The sequence below is a fragment of the Mercenaria mercenaria genome, chromosome 13, assembly GCF_021730395.1.
Source record: "Mercenaria mercenaria strain notata chromosome 13, MADL_Memer_1, whole genome shotgun sequence".
NCBI classification, from domain to species: Eukaryota; Metazoa; Mollusca; class Bivalvia; order Venerida; family Veneridae; genus Mercenaria; species Mercenaria mercenaria.
In genome coordinates, this window is record NC_069373.1 from 28,373,527 (window position 1) to 28,392,954 (window position 19,428).

Consider the following 19,428-nt stretch of genomic DNA (forward strand, 5'->3'; position numbering starts at 1 on the left):
ACGCGGACGCCGACGCGGACGCCGACGCGGACGCCGACGCATGGGTGAGTGCAATAGCTCACTATTCTATGAATAGTCGAGCTAAAAAGCGTTTGGACCTGAGAAAGGTTTGCGCTAGGTGGGCCAGTTATTCAAGTGCCTTGTCCATCTGGTCAGTATACAGTCACTGGACGATTCTACAAGGACTCTGTATTGAAGAAAGTGAAAATGTTTTACAATAAGAAACGTCCAAAGAATGATCAGGAGTCCATCTTATACACGACAACGCCTACACTCACAAGTGCGATGTCGTTAAGGTGAAATCACGTTTTGAATTTCCGGTGATTAACTAAAAAAAAAACAAATAATATTCAGTTCTTTCCAAAAATCTTTATGTTATAATTCAACCAACTAGTTTCCTTTGGCCACCAGAAAGGAACAATTCTTATATCTTAATAACAAGGTTTGGTACCTTTATTACAGAAAATAAACTAAAACAATAGAAATTCTTACGTGACTTCAGTGAGCTCAACAAAACAATTTCAAGCACAAATATTGATGTGGAATGTTAAGTAAGTTACACACAACAATGTCCTACCAAGATACTTACAAAAAACAATGCATATGCAGAATGGAGAGTAAAAATAAATTTGACAGATCGTGTAAACTCATGACAAATTTTAACAGATGTATGATGACTCATGACCTAATTAAAAGTTTGCTGCAATCTCTGATGAGTTTGATTTTCCTAAAATGGCTCTTCTATACTGTAGCTTACAACTCATAAATTAAAACAATACTATTGTTTTGTCTACCCAAATCACGTAAGAATTCCTATTGTTTCAGTCATTTGTCACTAATTAGAGCAACTCACAATGTTGACATCATACCAAAACACATCCCTTATTTTCATATAGATATTGAGGATTTATCTAATGAGCACTTGTATAGGAAACACAATTTTAATACAAATTGTGTATTGCAATATTGCTAAAATATCTCAGCCGTGACGTGTCCTTAAGTCTTTTTTGGCTTCTGAAAAGGTGGAAGTTGTAAACCATCCGCCTTATTCATCAAACCTGAATCCCTGTGACCTTTTTTTATTTCAAAGACTTAAAATGCTTTCTGGAAAGAAATATAAGTCCAGAAGTTCTCTTGGCAGCGCCATTTACCAGTGTCTCAAACAGATACTAAAAGACTATTTATCTGCTTTTCGCGATCACAGAAATGTGTTTCTGTAAAGGGGGAATACTTTGAAGGTTTGTAATAAAAATAATTTTGATAAAACATAGCACTTGAGAAATCCAAACCCAATGACAGAACTTTTTCAGGACTCTCGTACGGGCCGATGAATGTTATCAGAATATTCATATCTTGAAACAAAACAAGTACTTTTCCGTCAAATGAGCCAATATATTTTTGGATCAGTTAATTTTATGGTAATGAGTGACTTATGCAGCAGTGTAATGTTCAACTATAGAGTAGAGAAATGAGTCCTAGTGAAATACATCAGCTCGCTTTGTTTTACTTTTTATTTTGGAATATTTACAAGAAATATACCTTCCTTACTTACGAAAAGTTTTATTAATAAGAATTTTGTGGGTTGCTCTTTTAAAGTTTAAAGAACATAAGCATCATTGATGGGCTTATAATTTGGTTGATTTCTGCGAGTATTTCCACCGGAAAGCAAATGAGAAGCGTCTAAAATTATAGCTGTTAAACGATCAGTTCCTGTGCCCGATTTTTAGGAGAGCAAATTCTAAGTCATTTGTCCGATGGGAAGTGAACATGGTGACAGGGTGTGTGTTTTTATGACGACCAGATATATAAGGATCACACATCTGGCAGGAAAGCTCCAAAGTCAAAAAAGCTCTATGTTAAGCTAATTGGACACGCTCTCTGGTTTGGCACTTTTAAAAGAGGAGGGGATAAGGTCTTAAGATGTTTTAATAAATAATGTTAAACTACATACATATCGGGTAAATAAAATTAATGCTAGCTGATTAATAATATTTGCCACTTAGGCCTACAAAATGCAAAATACGTTGAAAGAATACAATGTTGTTTTTGTAATTACAAAAAGAGAACTTTGACAGACATGAAACAAAACATGGCACACAGATGATGTCCAATTCTAGAGGCCGAGACATAAGACGTGCTGATAGTTCCGCCTGAATTGCAGGTTGGGTGGGTTGTTGTTGTTGATGTTGTTTGAGGCGGATGAGGTACTGGAAGAAGCGGGAATTTTGACTGGATTTTAGAAAATACCGATGCATAGTAGGAGTTCTTTTTGTAAAAAGCTGGAGGCTTCCCGATGGTGGCTGTAACATTATGAAATGCTTGTCCGCCATAATCTTTTGTGTCCCAAATAAATTTCCAGTCACCAGGAGGCAGATAAACGTTCATAATTGTAACTTTTGGTTGTATTACTGGCGCCACAAGCAGGTCAGATCCTAACATGTATTGATACGTCACAGTCTTGGAAATGTCGTCTGCTGGGAACTCCATAAAAAGAGGGCGCTGCACGGGAGTTCCAAAAATGCTGTTGTCCTTAACAACACTCTTCGTGTAGTTTGAAATATGTGCAAATATTCGAGCCAGACGACCAAAACTCTGCTCTATAAAGTCACTACTGTAGAACTGGACATTCGCTTTGGGCTGGTTTCCTGCAGTTAGAAATATTTCTGGCTTACAAATTGTACGAGACGAACATAGTTACTAAAATGTATCACGGTACAACTTTGCTGTCCGTTTTGTTGCTCGATTCGCCAATAGGAATGGTTAGGGTAATGGTTATATTTCTAAAAAGATTTATGTAATCTATATATGACGTCACTAAACTGATCAGTGATGATGACAGTTTAGGATCATATTGAAATAAAAATGGCAAAGAAGACGTTTGCTTTGATGATGTCTGAGAGCATAACTGGAAGTAAAACTTACCTTCGTGCGAGCGAAATACCGGTGTAAATATGGCTGCTTCTGCTGACCTCAGCAACAGTTCCTCTGTCCTGACTAATGCTTTCCCGACATGTTTAAACTGTGCCGCCGTCGTGTATCCCCCAATGTCGAAATGGGTTATTCCAATTCCTGACATGCCCATATTTAATGCTGCTGGTATTGTTGACGGAAGACCGTCGCCGTAACTGAAATCAACATTCTGGTCCCCAGCCCACATGAGCGTCGTGAACTTTCCAGTTCCTACAATGAATTTATCAAGAGAAAAATGTGTTAGGTTTGGAATTTAGGCTTCTGTTTCTAACTAAACAGTGAAGACAGCGCAAAGATGTTTGATCGTATAGAGCTTGGCTGTTCGCATTATAGAGCTTGGCTGTTCATGCCCGAAAATATCTAGTAGTTAATAAATTTACACAGCCAGATTCAAGCCAGGTAGAGGCATGTTTATAACTGTAATTTCTAAATTAGAAACCGATGTTTTTCTCTTCTACAATTGGCATTTATGGACGCTTCAATATCGCACAATTGAACAGATTTGTAAGGTAAGTCCAATCACACAATTACAGTCAAACCTGTATTAAGGTGGTATCACTTTTTGAATTTCCGGTGAATGACAAAAAACAACAACAACAACAATATTCTGTTCTTTCCATAAATCGTTATGTTATGATTCACTCAAATAGTTTCCTTTTCCCACCATAAAGGAACAATTCTTAACCTTAATATCGAGGTTTGGTGGTTTTATTACAGACAATAAACTAAAACAATAGAAATTCTTACGTGACTTCAGTGAGCTAAACAAAGCAATTTCAAGCACAAATATTGATGTGGAATGTGAAGTAAGTTACACAACTGCAATATCCTACCAAGAAACTTACAAAAACAATACATATGCAGATTAGAGAGATAAAAATAGTTTTGACAGATCGTGAAAATTAATGACAAATTTTGACAGGTGTATGAATTTCAGACATATGTCACTTATAAGAGCAACTCACAGTGTTTCAATCACACAAAACACATCCCTTATTTTCACATAGATACTGAGGATTTTTAATGAGCACATGCATTGTAAACACAATTTTAATACCGATCGATTGTGTATTGCAATGATGCTAAAATATCTTAGGAATAAGGTCAGTAATTCGGTCGAAAATGTGCTTCCGTGGTGTAGTCGAAAGAAGTCCATAATAAATAGATCCTAATTTTCCCATTTTCTGCGCAAATTCGTGTAGAACGAGTGCTTTAATTAGTCACACTTTTTCGCTACTAGAATACACTCTGCATGAAATGAGACGGTTTTCATGTTCATACAACCCACATGGCAAGTTTTGCAGATCCAAACCGGAAGTAGGTGTTTATTGCGCGGAGGAGAGCAAATATGAGCCATTTTTAGGGTAGCAGACCACAACTGACTGGCATTTCACTAGGAACTATTCAACCCCCTATTTTCTTTTCATTTTTTCGTTAATTTGTGATAGAACTTTCATGAAAAATTGGTGTAGGAAAAAGTGATGTTCTCTAAAGATACGTAAAGACGACCTGAAGTTGTCGTTTTTTATATGAAACAAAGAAGGATTTGAATTACTGACCTTTAACCTCTTAGCCGTGACGTGTCCTTAAGCAGCCTGTCGAGAGAGTGACACAATCTGATTGCTTGAGGCAAAGGGTGAGGTTGCGGTGCGTAAGATAGGTTTCAGTTAAAACAGAGAGTTGATTTGGAAAGTGAGTTGGCTGTCTGCTTGAGGCAAGTGGCTGCTTAATACAGGTGACCGCTAAGACAAGTTCTACTGCATGCACATTCAGCCACCAGTTGATATTAAGAGGTTAACGGCTGTGATATGCCTTCTGGTCATAATGACACAGTGCTATTATGACTCGAGGGTTTTAGCCCAAGGGCCATTTTGAAACTTGGTGTGAAATTGTGGCTAGAAGGCGCACTAGAACTGTTTGTTCACCTTTTCATTTACTATATTGTTTAAGACGTTGACGCCAGATGCACGGACGTTCCATTGGAGATCAAAAGTGTGTCTATATATAACACGTTATTGGCACATGTGCAAATATCTATCAAGCAAGTAAAGTAATATTTGCGTTATTTCAACGTAAAGTTATCATTTAAAGTATGCCTGATATACAACAACTTATAAAATACCTGCAGAACCGGCTCTCATCCAAAACACTACGTCACCAGTGACATTGCGTTCATCAATAGCCATACGGTTGACTTCCGCCCACAGCGTTGGCCATTGGTTATGTACCTCTCTTCCCGATTGGTTATTATAGAAAAAGGCGCCATCTGCAGGAAGGTATTCCCCGAAGTCCGCCATCCAACCGCTGAGGCCAAGATCAATCATATTTTTCTGTATAACCCCTTAGATAAAAAATGACGTTACTCTTGTTATCAATTATTAGTTTATCATTATTATACTTGAACCGTCCTATCTATTTATAACATATTCTTAGTTAGATCTGATCGGGGTCCCAGATTGAAAGACCAGTCGCTCCAGACGACGGAGCCATCTGATTGTTTGAACAAAGTACTGAAGCTGACAACTTTTAGTTGCTTTCAAATTATAAATCTACTTCTGTTCTGAAATTATTGACTTTACAATTTAATATTTTCTTTTGGACAGCTTTAATCACTTTACAAGGTCTGCTTTAAATACATTAATGAACAAGGAAGCAAATATTTCAGTACCTAGGTAACATTATTTTAACAATTTACAGTTGAACAAACATACAACTAATATACCTTTGTACCAGTCTCGTGCCGCTGGGTTTGTAAAGTCAACTGTTCCGCAGTAAAATTCCCCAAAATCTGTGAGGTATGGAAGGCCGGAGCTGTTCTTAATGAAGTATCTATTATTAGCCGCTTCTTTGAACAACTCCCCTTTAGAGTTCAAATTTGGGTTGATGTAGGCAAGTACACGTGTGCCGTTTGCTGTTAAATCTTTGATTACTGTTTTTAAGTCTGCAATGAAAATGTCTCATTGCCTTAAATGGCTCTGGATATAATGGGAAAACTACATTTTGTTATAAGCATAAAATATATTAATTTCTTGCTATTCCCTATTTTCGTTACTGATTGACCCATATATTTGCAAAGGGTATGAATATTTTATTTACAGCGTTGGAAGTATCATTGACTCTGTTCCTTTTTATTACCTCCCTTTATGGGTCTGGTTGATGTGCAATATTGAAAGAAGTATTTTATCAAACCGTTAAATTATACATATTCTTTAACTGGACAGCTGCTTTATCATGTTTATCTGTTTTAAAATGAAATCACTATGAAACTTTGATAGCTAAATGTTTTGTAATTCTTTTTTCTTTTTTGGATTACGATATATAAATTTTCTTGCTTATTTAAACATTTGTTTCATATCGCGAAACTGATAATTTATTTTCAAGTAGCACTTAGTAAGCACACGGTATGTCAAAGCTTGCAAGTTATACTACTAGTATAATTATATCATTATGTTACAACTTTATTGAGTATACTTGGATATAATGTTGGGTTCCATTTCCAGTCCCAGAATAGACGGGAACCAAACGAGGTTTTCAATACACCAGCCCAGTCTTGAATCCAGAGACCACTGACCGGCACATTATTTTCTCTGGCTCGATTGTAACGTTGTAGCATCTTGAACAGAGGATATACACGATAGATATATAGTGAAAATAATATGAAGGTCGGTGCGCCATGCTAATTACCATTTGCTAAATGACAAATATTGACTGTACTTCTCGTATGGGTCCAAATTTTTAAAATCGGTAAACTATGTACGGAAGACCAATGCGCCATGCTAAATGCCAAATGCTAAATGACAAATAGTAAGTGCAAAATGCCATTTTCTAAATGCTTATTGTCAAAATTAATATTGACTGTCGAATAGTAATTGTCAAACTATAAATGCTAATTGTTAATTGTGACATGAAAATCAATAGATGTCAAATGCTAAAATGTAATTTTACTAAGTGCTTTTTTCAAATAAAGGGCTGATGATAGTCACTGGCCTTTGTAACATAACTCTGTCCCTATTAAAAAATCCTTAACATTTTAAACAGTTTCAGTCCCATGTTCCTATGACTGGTATAACATGTTACTGGTTCGAATCAGACTGATAGAACATTACATGTTTCCACATAATTGAACATAAAATTTGTTAGTTTAAAGATACAAATCAATTACTCATTTACTTAAAGAATTTGACGATAAGTATTTATCATTTAGCAATTTGACATTAAGCATTTGGCATTTAACATTTAGCTGTAAGCATTACATATATTTCATATAGCATTTGGTATGTGGCATTTACCAAAGAATTTGGCATTTAGCATTATGTTATTTGCATTTGGTATTAATCATTTTTTCTTTAGCATTGACAATTAGCATGGCGCACCGGCCTTCCATAAGTTTGGAAGGCCAGAGCGTCATTCTAATTGCCAAATGCCAAATATTTAATGCTAGATGTATGTCAATTACTGAATCCTAAATGCCAGTTACTTAAAGCTTGATGTTACATACCAAATGCTCTGTGACTTAATGCTAATGCAAAGTGCTAAATGGCTTATTGCCAAATGATACATGCTATTGTCCAATAACACCCGCAAATGGTAGTTATTTGAATTTACAGCCGGCCAACTTCACTTTACCCTGGATTCAAAACCTTATTTTTCAAGGCATTGACGATTTTTGTTTACAAAAATATGTATCAAAAAGATAGAAAAAATGGAAAAGTCCTTTACCACATCCGTTCCACCTTGCACTCCAAGAATTGCACCTGTGTACACCCAGTCCGGAAGTTTTGGTTGAAGTCCCAGATATTTCGCCAAGGATCCTGTGAGGTCTTTAATAGATGCTGCGTTCTTGAAGTAAAAGCTACTAACTGGTCCATTCACGTAAATTTCGTGAAAACTAGACGGTTGCAAGTTGACCTCTGCGTAATTATACCCACCGTAATGACAATAGAAGTTTCTGCTGCTCATGAATGTCGTCTGCGGAAAGTATGTAGTGTGGTAATCGCCGCCCGCACCGCCGGCTAGCGTGTCAGCAAAGAACGTGACGATGTCACTCTTGTTCCTACCGACACCTGCATAGGAATACAAGAAACAACAAACCTTGAATTACATAGAGTCGCAAGCCAAGGGAAAAAAAAGCATAGCAAAAGTTCTTTCTAGGTCACATCTATATAGATATATAATGATCATTTTGTAAAATTTTGGTTGCAATGTCTGTTTTAAATAGTGGTCATCAGTTTGTCGAACCCCAGGATTGGACGCATTCTGCCTTATTGACATGTATTCGCTTTATTTTTTTCTGTTTAACATCCTAATGCAGTGGTTTGATGCGCTAACAGTCTAACAAACTTAGTGGTCATTGATCAAATAATTCATGGCTATAATTTAGTAGTATCTGTGCTAAATTCCGTGGATCAAAAGGATTTAAAATTACCAAGACAACACATTCTTTTAATCTTTACTAGTTTCGACCTTTATGTCTTCGTCAGAAATAACAACGTACAATACAAACGACCTAAATTTCGTGGGTGTGACATCCGGGCATTCGATGCGTAAATTTGTTGCCCTTAATGAGAGGGTCGCAATAGGGTTTGTTTTCACAGACTGTGCATTCGACGTATGTTAACCTTTGTGACAAATAAGATGTTTGGCATGCTTCAACGACGCCACTTTTCCATCCTCGGGTTTAGTAATATGTAATCCGCGGATTGCGTTCAGCCAGGGAGCCGCCTCGTTTAGGAAAGAATAGTTTTAACGTCAGAGGTTATTTCTAAGGTCACGGAGTTTGATTGGCCAGCTTTTAATGTTTTCGAGGTCAAGAGTGACTTACCAGAGTTCTAAGTTAGACTGGCTCCCTTCCTTATGTTTGTTCTTATTTACATATATCAGTTTTCTTCATTAAGAGGGAAGTAACTCCAGAAGGTCGCAGTATATTTGAATGCAACAAGTAGTGTATCACATGGGGACTGGGTGATTTCACGTGACTTTTTACCGATAAGCGATTGGCTTATCGCATTTATGGACGCCGTTTTTGCAATATAGCTGGCACTCTATATGATATAGAGAAATGTTTGTGACCTGAATTCCTCATTCATTATTACATATAATTTATTCAAACTTTCAGCAATGATCAATATTGATACCTTGTTGTGGATAAGGGTTTTTGTGTTAATTGCTCTTCAATTTCCTGGATTATGGTCCTGTGTTGTCAAGCAAGTCCAGGTGAAGGCATTAATCACATTTGTGAAAGCTCTAGTAAAGTATTTCAGTATAGTCATCAAGGAATGTGACCAGTTGAGCTAAAAGTATGTTATACATGAAAGGGAAATATAGTTATTTTTGCTCAAAACAATAACTTTCAGAATTAAGAAATACATAGTTCATAGATCTACTTGTAAATCATGTTGAATGGAGTAATATTTCTTACATTAAAGCGTAATGGTATAATAAAAAAAGTACGTTATTCACCCATAATTAAGTTACTGTCAACAATTTCTGGTCTTTATAACTTCTGACAGCAGGAAATCTTTCCACTTGTTTCTACATTGACATTTTTTATTGCTTCTGGCTCCGAACGTAGGTATGTATGGTTCAGCCATCAGATAAAATTGTGCTATTTTCTTAAAATTTTCTTATAAAATGTTTCCAGTATCTATATAAAAAATAACCATGCAGCCAGGGAGCCAGGCTAATTCTAAGTGTAAGATAAACGTATTACTTTTTTAAGTTTAAAGCGGCTCTCTCGATACAGAAGTGATTTTGAAAGTGTTCCGTGCGTTTTATGAACTTTTTTTCTAAAATAACAAAGCAAATTGTATTCCAATAAGGTTGTGCATATGCGCAACCTTGAATCCATTCCTTCAAAATGTGTATAAGGAGTTGAACACACCAAATTTCTTCACTATGGTCTATTTTGTGAAATTAAGAAAGGACCATGATTCTATAGAAAAAATAGCCACAGATAAAAAGTCCATTATTTATGATCATCTTCACATCAAAGTCCTTCATCTCATATCCTTTCAACATTGTTTGGAGAATTGGACACACACGGTTTTCTCTACATTGTATAAAGCAAAACTATGAAAAGGTCATAAGTGCGGTATTAATGGTCACAGCAAAAGTTTCTCCTTTTATTAATGCCATCTGCACATCAAGCTCGTTCATCTGTGAAAGTTTGTAGCAAATCCGGCAAATAGTGTAGGAGGAATTAGACACACAAGATTTCGGAACGTACGAACGGACATACGAACAGCAGCAACGCTATATGCCCCCATAATTGTGGTGGGGGCATAAAAAAATTCTAACTGGACCTCATAGTACATTTCATTAAACAAGCATACCTTGCTCTCTTGTCCATATAGGGTAAGTCCGACCCCTCAAATTGAGGTAAGAGAACTGTTCCCCGAGTCCGTACACTCTCTCGTCAGGCGTTGCTACTACACGAAGCCAAAAGTCATTACTAGCATATGTAGGATCTATGGCAAAAGTCACAACCAAGGGATGGCTGTCTTTAGATTCAAGTGTTACTTGTACCTGTAAATATGGTAAAAACGAAACGCAAAGTCTACAAGACACTGTTGAGTGAAATACGGTATTAGTATGGATGTATGATTACTCCTCAAGTATAAGGATTTAACCCTAACCTTGGTAAAATTCTTTAATGAGCTTGTCCATCTTTCATACTTGACAGTACCATTTACTGTTAAAAGGGGTGCATACCAAAATGATACTGACTGAATGGAAAACATTGCAGATCATCATCGGACTGCACGGATGTGCGGGCTGATCACGATCTACAAATGTCGCAAAGGCAGATTCAATCGTGTCCAGCATCATGTGGGTTTAAAGTGGTTATAAGACATAGAAGATTTGACGTGATGAGGTAGGCCATTCAATACGGCTCTGAATATATACCGGACATGTAATGGTTCTTAGTTCTATTATCTAAATAGGAGAATTGAAGCATCAAAATTGTACGTATCAAATTATCAACATTGTATGATCCAAGGCAAAAGCTTTTGAGGGACCTAGGAAAATTGAGCCAAAGTTGTTGTCTATTGCCACAATCCGGTCATCTATAATTCTGCTAAATGCAGTCTTACATGTAGGATTTAATAGAGAGTTTGAGATTTCAAACTTCGCCTTCCCCTTCAACGTCTCTCATATAGATTTTGGGTAAAACGTCACCAATATGCGTGTATTTTATTTATATCACACGTTGCTACTAAAGTTTTCCATGTAATATCACTTCTCTTTATTACTATGCGAAATAAAAAGCTTAGTTTCAGGATTTCTGCTCATTAAGTTATTTGATTATCCATATATATAATTAGATTAAATTTGATGCGAAACACTATCAATAGGTATAAGAATAATGAAGTTTTGTATGGCTAATGATTTTAACTAAATACATTGAATTGAACCTGGAAGTATGAAGTTATCAACTGATTTTGAGAAACTTTGAGATTTTGTTCAAACTTTAACTTCTACGGCATATTTGTGTCCCCAGGCGGTATCGATTAAACCAGATGGGCCTTTTTGTCGTATGAAGTGAAGTTTTGAACGTCCGAAGATGTGATATCACGAAAGTCGAAACTTCATTCTTTTTACATCTACTCTGTCCACATACTCGGCATCAAAGACTAAAATCTGGCACATGTCATGACAGTCATTTTACTTGAAAAATAAAAATTACGCGCGATTATCATTTGGTGGAACATTTTATTTTCACATCCAAATAAAATCAATCTGTTTCTGTCGGACACTGATTACGACAATTGCGTTTTAATTATAAACATAAAATTGTACCAGTAAGATGGAAAATTCTTCTGAAGTATCAGACAATTTCAGATCTATGGTATCATAATGAGAGACGTTTCCTGGGATAACTCCATTCTTTAAATGCACGGAACCAGAGCCTGGCAGAGGGACATTGTGAGTTAATTCCCCCTTTGATTCTTACATTTTACAAAGAAAGTCGGTCTTGAAACTCGGTGTGACCCTACTCTACCCCTACCCCCCCCCCCCCCCCACACACACACCTGAAATGGGTGACCCCCTCTTTAATGTTGGTATCCCTCTTACCAAAATCCCTGGGTCCGCAGATGCTTTACTTACAAAATAGTATATTAAAATCATATTGTGCTGTCTGAGAGTTTGACATTATACAGAGTCATACAGAGTGTCATTATCACGTTGATATGATCATTAAAGTAGCGCAATATTGTCCGCGAAAGAACGAGTGCATATATCCACATACAAAGCTGATAACCTTTTTATTACATATCCACTATCAAATGATTAATTTATATCTAAATTATCGTTCTGTCACGAAAGACAGGAAAAAATACGGAAAAAAAATTCTCCGAAAACGCAATAAACAAATCAAACTGACGCGCATTAATATTTTCCGCGAAAATGAGGTCAACTTGTTGTCGCAACGTGCGCGTGGACGCCATGGACGTCACGCGATTCTTTCCATTACGACGTTAATTATAACTTTCATTTCATTTCAGTCTGTTAAACTACATGCCAATATCTAACAGGTCAGTTTAAGGACGGATTACACCAAACCGGAAGTGACTACTCAGTGTTACATGTGAAGTAGTCCAAAATGTAGTTCCATGCTATGGATGCAATCTGGTATAATGAGTGACATGAGGAGGTGACAGTTAAATTTTTGGCTTATGTTTATTGCTTATAGTATTGAGAATAGATCTAGACCATTTTCATTGTAAATTTCTTGGAATAAGTTTTATTCTTTGCGAAAAATGTCTACCTACGCGTAACTGCTAAACGGCTGTTTTCATGGGGGCATTTTTAGAGGGTGATGTTTCTCAGAACAGATTATTTTTCTTATATACAACATAACATGTCAATATTTTTCTATTTTTGATAAGAAGACATGTTATACTAAATGACCATATATGGTTTTCATATCATTGAAATGCTTTAAAGTGCTGAAAATGAGGTCTGAATGTTTTGTTATTAATATGCAATAAATAAGGAATTGAATTGGTAGAATGTAACCTATAAGTGTAAAAGTAAACAAAATGCTGCATAAATTACAAATTAAACAAACACACAATAGCAAAAAAAATCTAAAGAAACGATATCCGCAATGGACTGACATAATTTTATACAGGCCTAAAACCTAAATGTTTGGAGCAACACTAACGAGTTTTTTCATTGTTCACATTGTTTTATCGTTTTTTTTTTTATTATTACTAATTTTTTTTTTTTTTGGTAATCGCTCTGTTATCCATGCGATGATTATATTAATTGAATGTTTTTTGTTTAATTTTCATTTTTTCATTTTTAAAACCTCTTGTAAAATTCCTTCCCATTAGGACAATTGGTATCAAAATGCACGAAAAAAAACGATCATAATTACGGATAAATTGAATGGGCGGATTAAAAGAAGTAATGTTCATTCTAATGTTTGAAATCTCAAGGAATTTTAATCGAACTTCAACTTCATACGTTAAATTCGCAAGAGACGTCGAAGGAGAATCTCAAACTCTCTACTGTCAAGGTAATACTGACGTTCGATAATAAGAGACTAGTGAGAGTACAGAAATGGGTCTGTAGTTACATTAATTTCTTTTAGGCCCCTGTTTTAAAACAGAGTAGGAATGACCTCGGCATTTTAAAACATTTTAGGAAATGTGTTGTTTAAAATGATGCTGTTTAATGTCTTTGTGAGTAAAGGTGTAATAATATGGACTGACAACGTCAACAAGCTTGCACTGAGACAATCAGACAATGAGGACTGCCTAACGATTTTTATTGGTTTAAGAAAAAGGGAGCTGTATGTTTTAGTATTTTAAAGAAGGGTGCCATGGAGTTTAGATGCAAACTAGTGAGTTTATGACTTTTGCGCAACTCAGACGTGACTGATTATTGACTTCTCAACTGTTTCAAATAAAGTGAAATGGTTGTGACACGTGTGGTGCTGGGCTGAGGGTGGAGTAGGGGTGACTGGAAGGGGGGGGGGGGGGGGGGGGGCGCGAGCGGTTCTACCGTCAATCTCGTCATTAATAAACTAGGTTCATGTATATAGATAATTAATCTTAGATTGACCTTTATATATATTTATATTTGTATATATGATTGCATATTGTTATAGACCAAAAACTGTAAAGTTTAGAGTCTAATAAAATATTCTTCTTCTTCTTTGAATTTTAGATCTATATTAGAATATTTCAGTTATGTGAAAACATGCAATGTTCTCTCAGTCTGATTCGAAGCAATAACATGTTATACCTGTCATAGGAACAGGGGCTGAAACTGTTTACTATAAATTGTTTAGGAAACGTTTTAAACAGGGACAAAGTTATGTTACAAAGGCCAATGACTATTGAAATGATGGTGTCATCAGACCTTTATTTGAAAACAGCACTTAGCAATAAGCATTTTATTGGTTTTGCATTTTGTAAGTAACAATTAGCACCTAGATCGTTTGCCAATTACCATTCAGCAGTCAATATTTGACAATAAGCATCTAGCAAATATCATTTTGCACTATTTTTCATTTAGCATTTGGCATTTAGCATGGCGCACACCGGCCTTCCATACGTATATAATCAAACCGCTCTTCCGTTGAGAGGATTATCCCTGCTCGTCTAGCTGCAGTTCAGTTATAGTTATATATATTTGATAGGTTTCGTTACAGGTTAGCTGAATGTTAGCGCGTGCATTCCTGCGTGTTTTTCAAATTACGAATCTTTTGTCAAGAGACACCATAGATTATTTACCTTTCATGTACTTTAATTTCTCTATTGCAGTATTATTTGTAAGTGTAAATATATTTTAACTTTCCTAGTGTGTTTTAACTTTCCTTGTGTATTTTAACTTTACTATAACTTTCCTGTCTGCCCGATTAGCTCAAAAGGAAAGCGCAGAGTGTAGGAAACGCAAGGTTGTGAGTTTGATTCTTAGGTGAGTGGTGCATGTTCTCCATGACGACTGGTAAAAGACATTGTGTCTGAAATCATTCATCCTTCGCCTCTGATTCATGTCGGGAAGTTTATAGTCACTTGCAGGGATCATGCTGTTATTATAAATGTAGTTCAGAATCCAGGAACACTAGTTAGATTTAACTGTCCGCTGTTTTATATCTGAAATACTGTTTAAAAACTACAAACAAAATAGATTTCCATAGATGCAACCTGAAGATGGGAAGGTCAGGCTTGAACTACCGTAATATGTATTTTGATAACTGCACTTACTGAAGAAGTTCCGAATTTAAACTGTATTACATCTGCTTCCGTTGATGTGTTCACAGTAAAATTGGACATCGGCATTCTGTCTTCAACGTAGTTATTGACGAAGAAATTTCCTCTAAACTCTTTAAAATCAACTTTCCCGGCGCCAACGAAAAACATCGGAGAAGAAGGCGAATGTTGAAGAATCTGCAAGGATATGTCATACATACAGATTAAAATTATTTGTTGTCATTTTGTACACCTTAATTTAAGTTGATATTACATGTGTATTGGCATGTTGATAATGAAGATTGTTAATGAAGACCACACTGACCGAGATAAAGGCGGCTATACCAACGAAGAACTTGAAACAGTTTTTCAAATGTTTGCATCTGGTGCATGGCCCATTTTTGCAATTGAGTGGAACCTTTCGAAAACAAAGCGTATATAATAGTCCCGGATAAAGTTAGGTGAAGATACATACATGGCTAATGAAAGGAAATTGATAGAAGAAAAAGTTGATGTTTATTAACCATTGGTTCTAGTGCAGTGTGCTAAATAAATTTGGCTGCTATGTTATGATTTTAATTTTATCAATGCTGAAAAAAGTTTACTAACCAGTGTTGAACCAAGTGAAACATTTAGATTATGGGTTGTTAAGTCGTACTTCAGGGAATAATTCTTTCCTGCGCACACCAACGATGTACACACATAAAGTAAACTCTGAAATTGCAGTTTAGAATGTAAATACATATCACATGGAAATAAAACAACTAACAAAGTACATTCAAAATGTCTTAGATTTTACCCAACTTTTATATATATAATATTTATACACACATTTAGGTGGCCCAGTGGGCTAGTGCCATGGTTACACGCTTGACTGTCATTAAAGATGTCCGAGGTTAGAGTGCCCATGCAGGCACTGGAAATATCTGAGATGGTCTTGAGTGTCTCCCACCTAAAGAAGAGGCCAGTACTAGTTAGAAAAGCGAGGGCTTGAACTTATGCAACTTTATTGATTATCATTATCATTATCATTATTATTTCTACATTGTTCAATGTCATACATCAGAGCTGTATCGAACCAGACGACGGTTCGAAACCTTGCTTGAGTTGTCAAATTCTTACTACAAGGAAGCCATTTAGACGGTTTACGGAAGACCGGTGGTTCTCACAGATGGCCGCTCGTTTTTTTTTTTTGAAATAATGACGGGAGAGGTACCTAGGGGTTTACCGCCACGTACCATCAAAAGCTGGAATGTTACCGCATGAACTATAATTGTGTCTGTTTGACGTTAAACTCATCTAAAATACTTATCTATTTTTATATATGTATAATATGTGTAAGATAAGATAGAAAAGATAAGATGTTTGTTTATTAACGTGACCTGTGTGAGCATATAAACATAATTACATACAATATTTTACAATTATACACACCCGGCCCAATGGGCCTATAAGTCAGCAAAGAACATACGTTGTGTAATCATGGTAATGTAATGTATGATTCCACGTACAAAAATGTATGAGCTGATATGTCTGACAGATATTCGTCGAAACAACGATTTTAAATAATAAAATCAGCATAAACAACACTTGTATATATACATATACTGAATAAAGCAAGAAAAAACATTTCTTATTTTTTACATATCTTAAAAAATTTTGAGAATACTATTTTGAAAAGTAACGTTCGTTTAGAACAGTGCGTCGCTGATTCAGTTTTAAACTTTCATTAAATTTCAATTTTCCATCTAACAAAGTGACACATTTTACGGCTATATTTCATTTTGAAAAATCACAAAAATACACTACATATCTATAATTTGAAAACTTGTGAAACATGTAGTGAGGAAGAAAACGACAACGAAAACAAATCATGTGTTATCGAAAAACTGTATTTTTTAAAATAAATTTGTCATTTTCGAGTAAACAAATCAAAATCTACACCTATGTATTCTAATAAATGGTATGCACCCGTTTTCTAAAGGCAACTTTTATATGTAATTTTCGGATTTAAAAAAAAAGAATGATGAGGTAGAAAGATAAATAAAATAATATATTTGCGTGTTTATATATTTTTGAAATGTTGGTACGTTCTTAACATCATATTGGCCTACGTGTATCCTTAACTTTCGATGAGTTTAGCCTGCTAAATTTCTAAAATGGACTAGTCCAGCTGCACTGAGCAGGCTAAAGGTTAGGATACTTGCTAAAGAGGAAATGTCAGGTTAGCTGTTTCGTTCAGTACATATATAACAATAAAAAAATTGTGATTCCATAAACGAGCAGAGTAAAAATCTACTTACAACAAGTTTGTAACCTACTCTCTCCATTTTTAGCTTGTGCCTAAAATTTTTAAAATGTCGATAAAATTAAGATAAACTTGCAAGTTTTGTAAAATTGAACATATCTTATCAAAATGTAATATTGACACACTGGACAGTACTGCAAATGAAAAACGACATGATATCTTTACCAACTGATATGAAGCTTTAAAATAAAATCATATTACAACCCTTTGAAAGGACAGTATTTAAAAATCCAAAGGGAAAATTTAATGTATGCTTACGTCATATTATCGAATGTTTGACATCGCGGGAGTGAAATAAAGCAATACATAATTTTGGTATTACACTAGTTTAGTATTTATAGAGGATATTACATGAGTGTCTTTTGATATTGAATTTATTAAACGAGTTGAATAAAATAATAAAATGCGAGGCTCTGCCGAGCATTTTATCAATTTCATTTAACGAGTTTAATAAATTCAATGTGGAAAGTCACAAATGTAATATTCTTTTTATCACATGTTAGCTTTTCCTGTCGAAAACTCAAACATTCTACTTTCTTTTACTATATAAACAAGTCAATTTGACCAACGTCTCCAACGCTATAAATGACGTCGACGTCAAAGCTTTATTACACTAGTGTATTATCATTTTTATTTAATGGCTTTATTACACTCCCGCGACGTCAAACATGTGATAAAATATAACAATGTTTAGAAAAACACTATTTATATACGATGGGCTGTTCGTACTACGTATATGTATAAATAGTGTTCAAATACGGTTTTGCTATATATTATTTTGATTCTGATATAATTTTTTATTGTAAAATTTAGATTAATACGACAGAACTTTTTATTGGCACATGTATGACGCCAAAAGGCAGGTCGTCTTGCGGAATAGTTCCATTAGGGCGCACATAATGGCGAATTATTCTGCACAATAACCAACTCCGTGTCTGTGTAAAATTAATTAAGATAGTTATGCTATGAGACCACTCAAGATACACGTAAAGTGTTTGTCGCAACACTGACATCACCAGTAGTAACATGCTCTACTAAAAAAACTACGGTTTCTCCAATGAAAGAAGTCAGGTTTGTTTCAACAGTAAACAAGAGGGCCAAGACGGCCCTAGGTCGCTCACATGAGTAACACACCATAACAGTGTAAACATTTTACCTAGTGATTTCATGGAGACAAATATTCTGACCAGTTTCGATTAATATTGGACCAAAAAAACGTGGCCTCTTAGTGTAAACAAGCATTTTCTTTGATTTGACCTAGTGACCTAGATTTTTACCCCACATGACCTAGATTAGAACTTGTCCAAAATTTCATGAAAACAAACATTCTGACAAAGTTTCGGGAAGGTTGGAGCAAAAAAGTGGCCTCTAGTATATAAGCTTTTCCTTTGATTTGAACAGTGACCTAGCTTTTAACCCCACATAACCCAGATTTAATACAGTTCACGGCTTCATGGTAACAAACATTCTGACCAAGTTTTATGGAGATAGAATCAAAAATGTGCCCCTAGGGTGGAAACAAGCTTATTCTTTGATTTGACCTGGTGACCTAGTTTTTGATCCCACATGACTCAGATAAAAACTCATCTGAGATTTTTTATGCAGACAAACAATCTGACCAAGTTTCATGCACATCAAATGAAACATGCAGCACCTATTGCATGCACAAGGTTTTTTTTTTGATTTTAACAGGTGACCTAGGTTTTGACCCGAGATGGTCCAGATTCGAACTTATGCTAAAGATTATCAAGATCCAAGTTTCATGAAGATAAGGTCATAAAGGTGGCCGATGGAGTGTTATCAAGCTTTTCCTTTGATTTGACCGGATGACCTAGTTTTTGACCCCGCATGACCCTGATTCGAACTTGACCTAAAGGTCATCAAGACAAACATTCTGACTAATTCTCAAGAGTTTCAAACTTAAACTTTGGACTCTAGAGTGTT

At 35.5% G+C, this 19,428-nt stretch overlaps 1 protein-coding gene across 1 annotated transcript; it reads right to left on the bottom strand.

Moving 5' to 3' along the window:
- Positions 1–1,908: 1,908 nt before the first annotated feature.
- On the bottom strand, positions 1,909–17,630 carry LOC123529831 (sulfoquinovosidase-like). Its single transcript, XM_045310377.2, has 10 exons — positions 17,480–17,630; positions 15,786–15,890; positions 15,192–15,374; positions 10,302–10,494; positions 7,690–8,033; positions 6,442–6,583; positions 5,693–5,911; positions 5,093–5,311; positions 2,923–3,180; positions 1,909–2,645 (listed from the first exon to the last, which is right to left on the bottom strand). The coding sequence occupies exons 1-10, from the start codon at positions 17,504–17,506 to the stop codon at positions 2,053–2,055; spliced, it is 2,283 nt and encodes a 760-aa protein (XP_045166312.2). The 5' UTR covers positions 17,507–17,630; the 3' UTR covers positions 1,909–2,052.
- Positions 17,631–19,428: the final 1,798 nt, after the last annotated feature.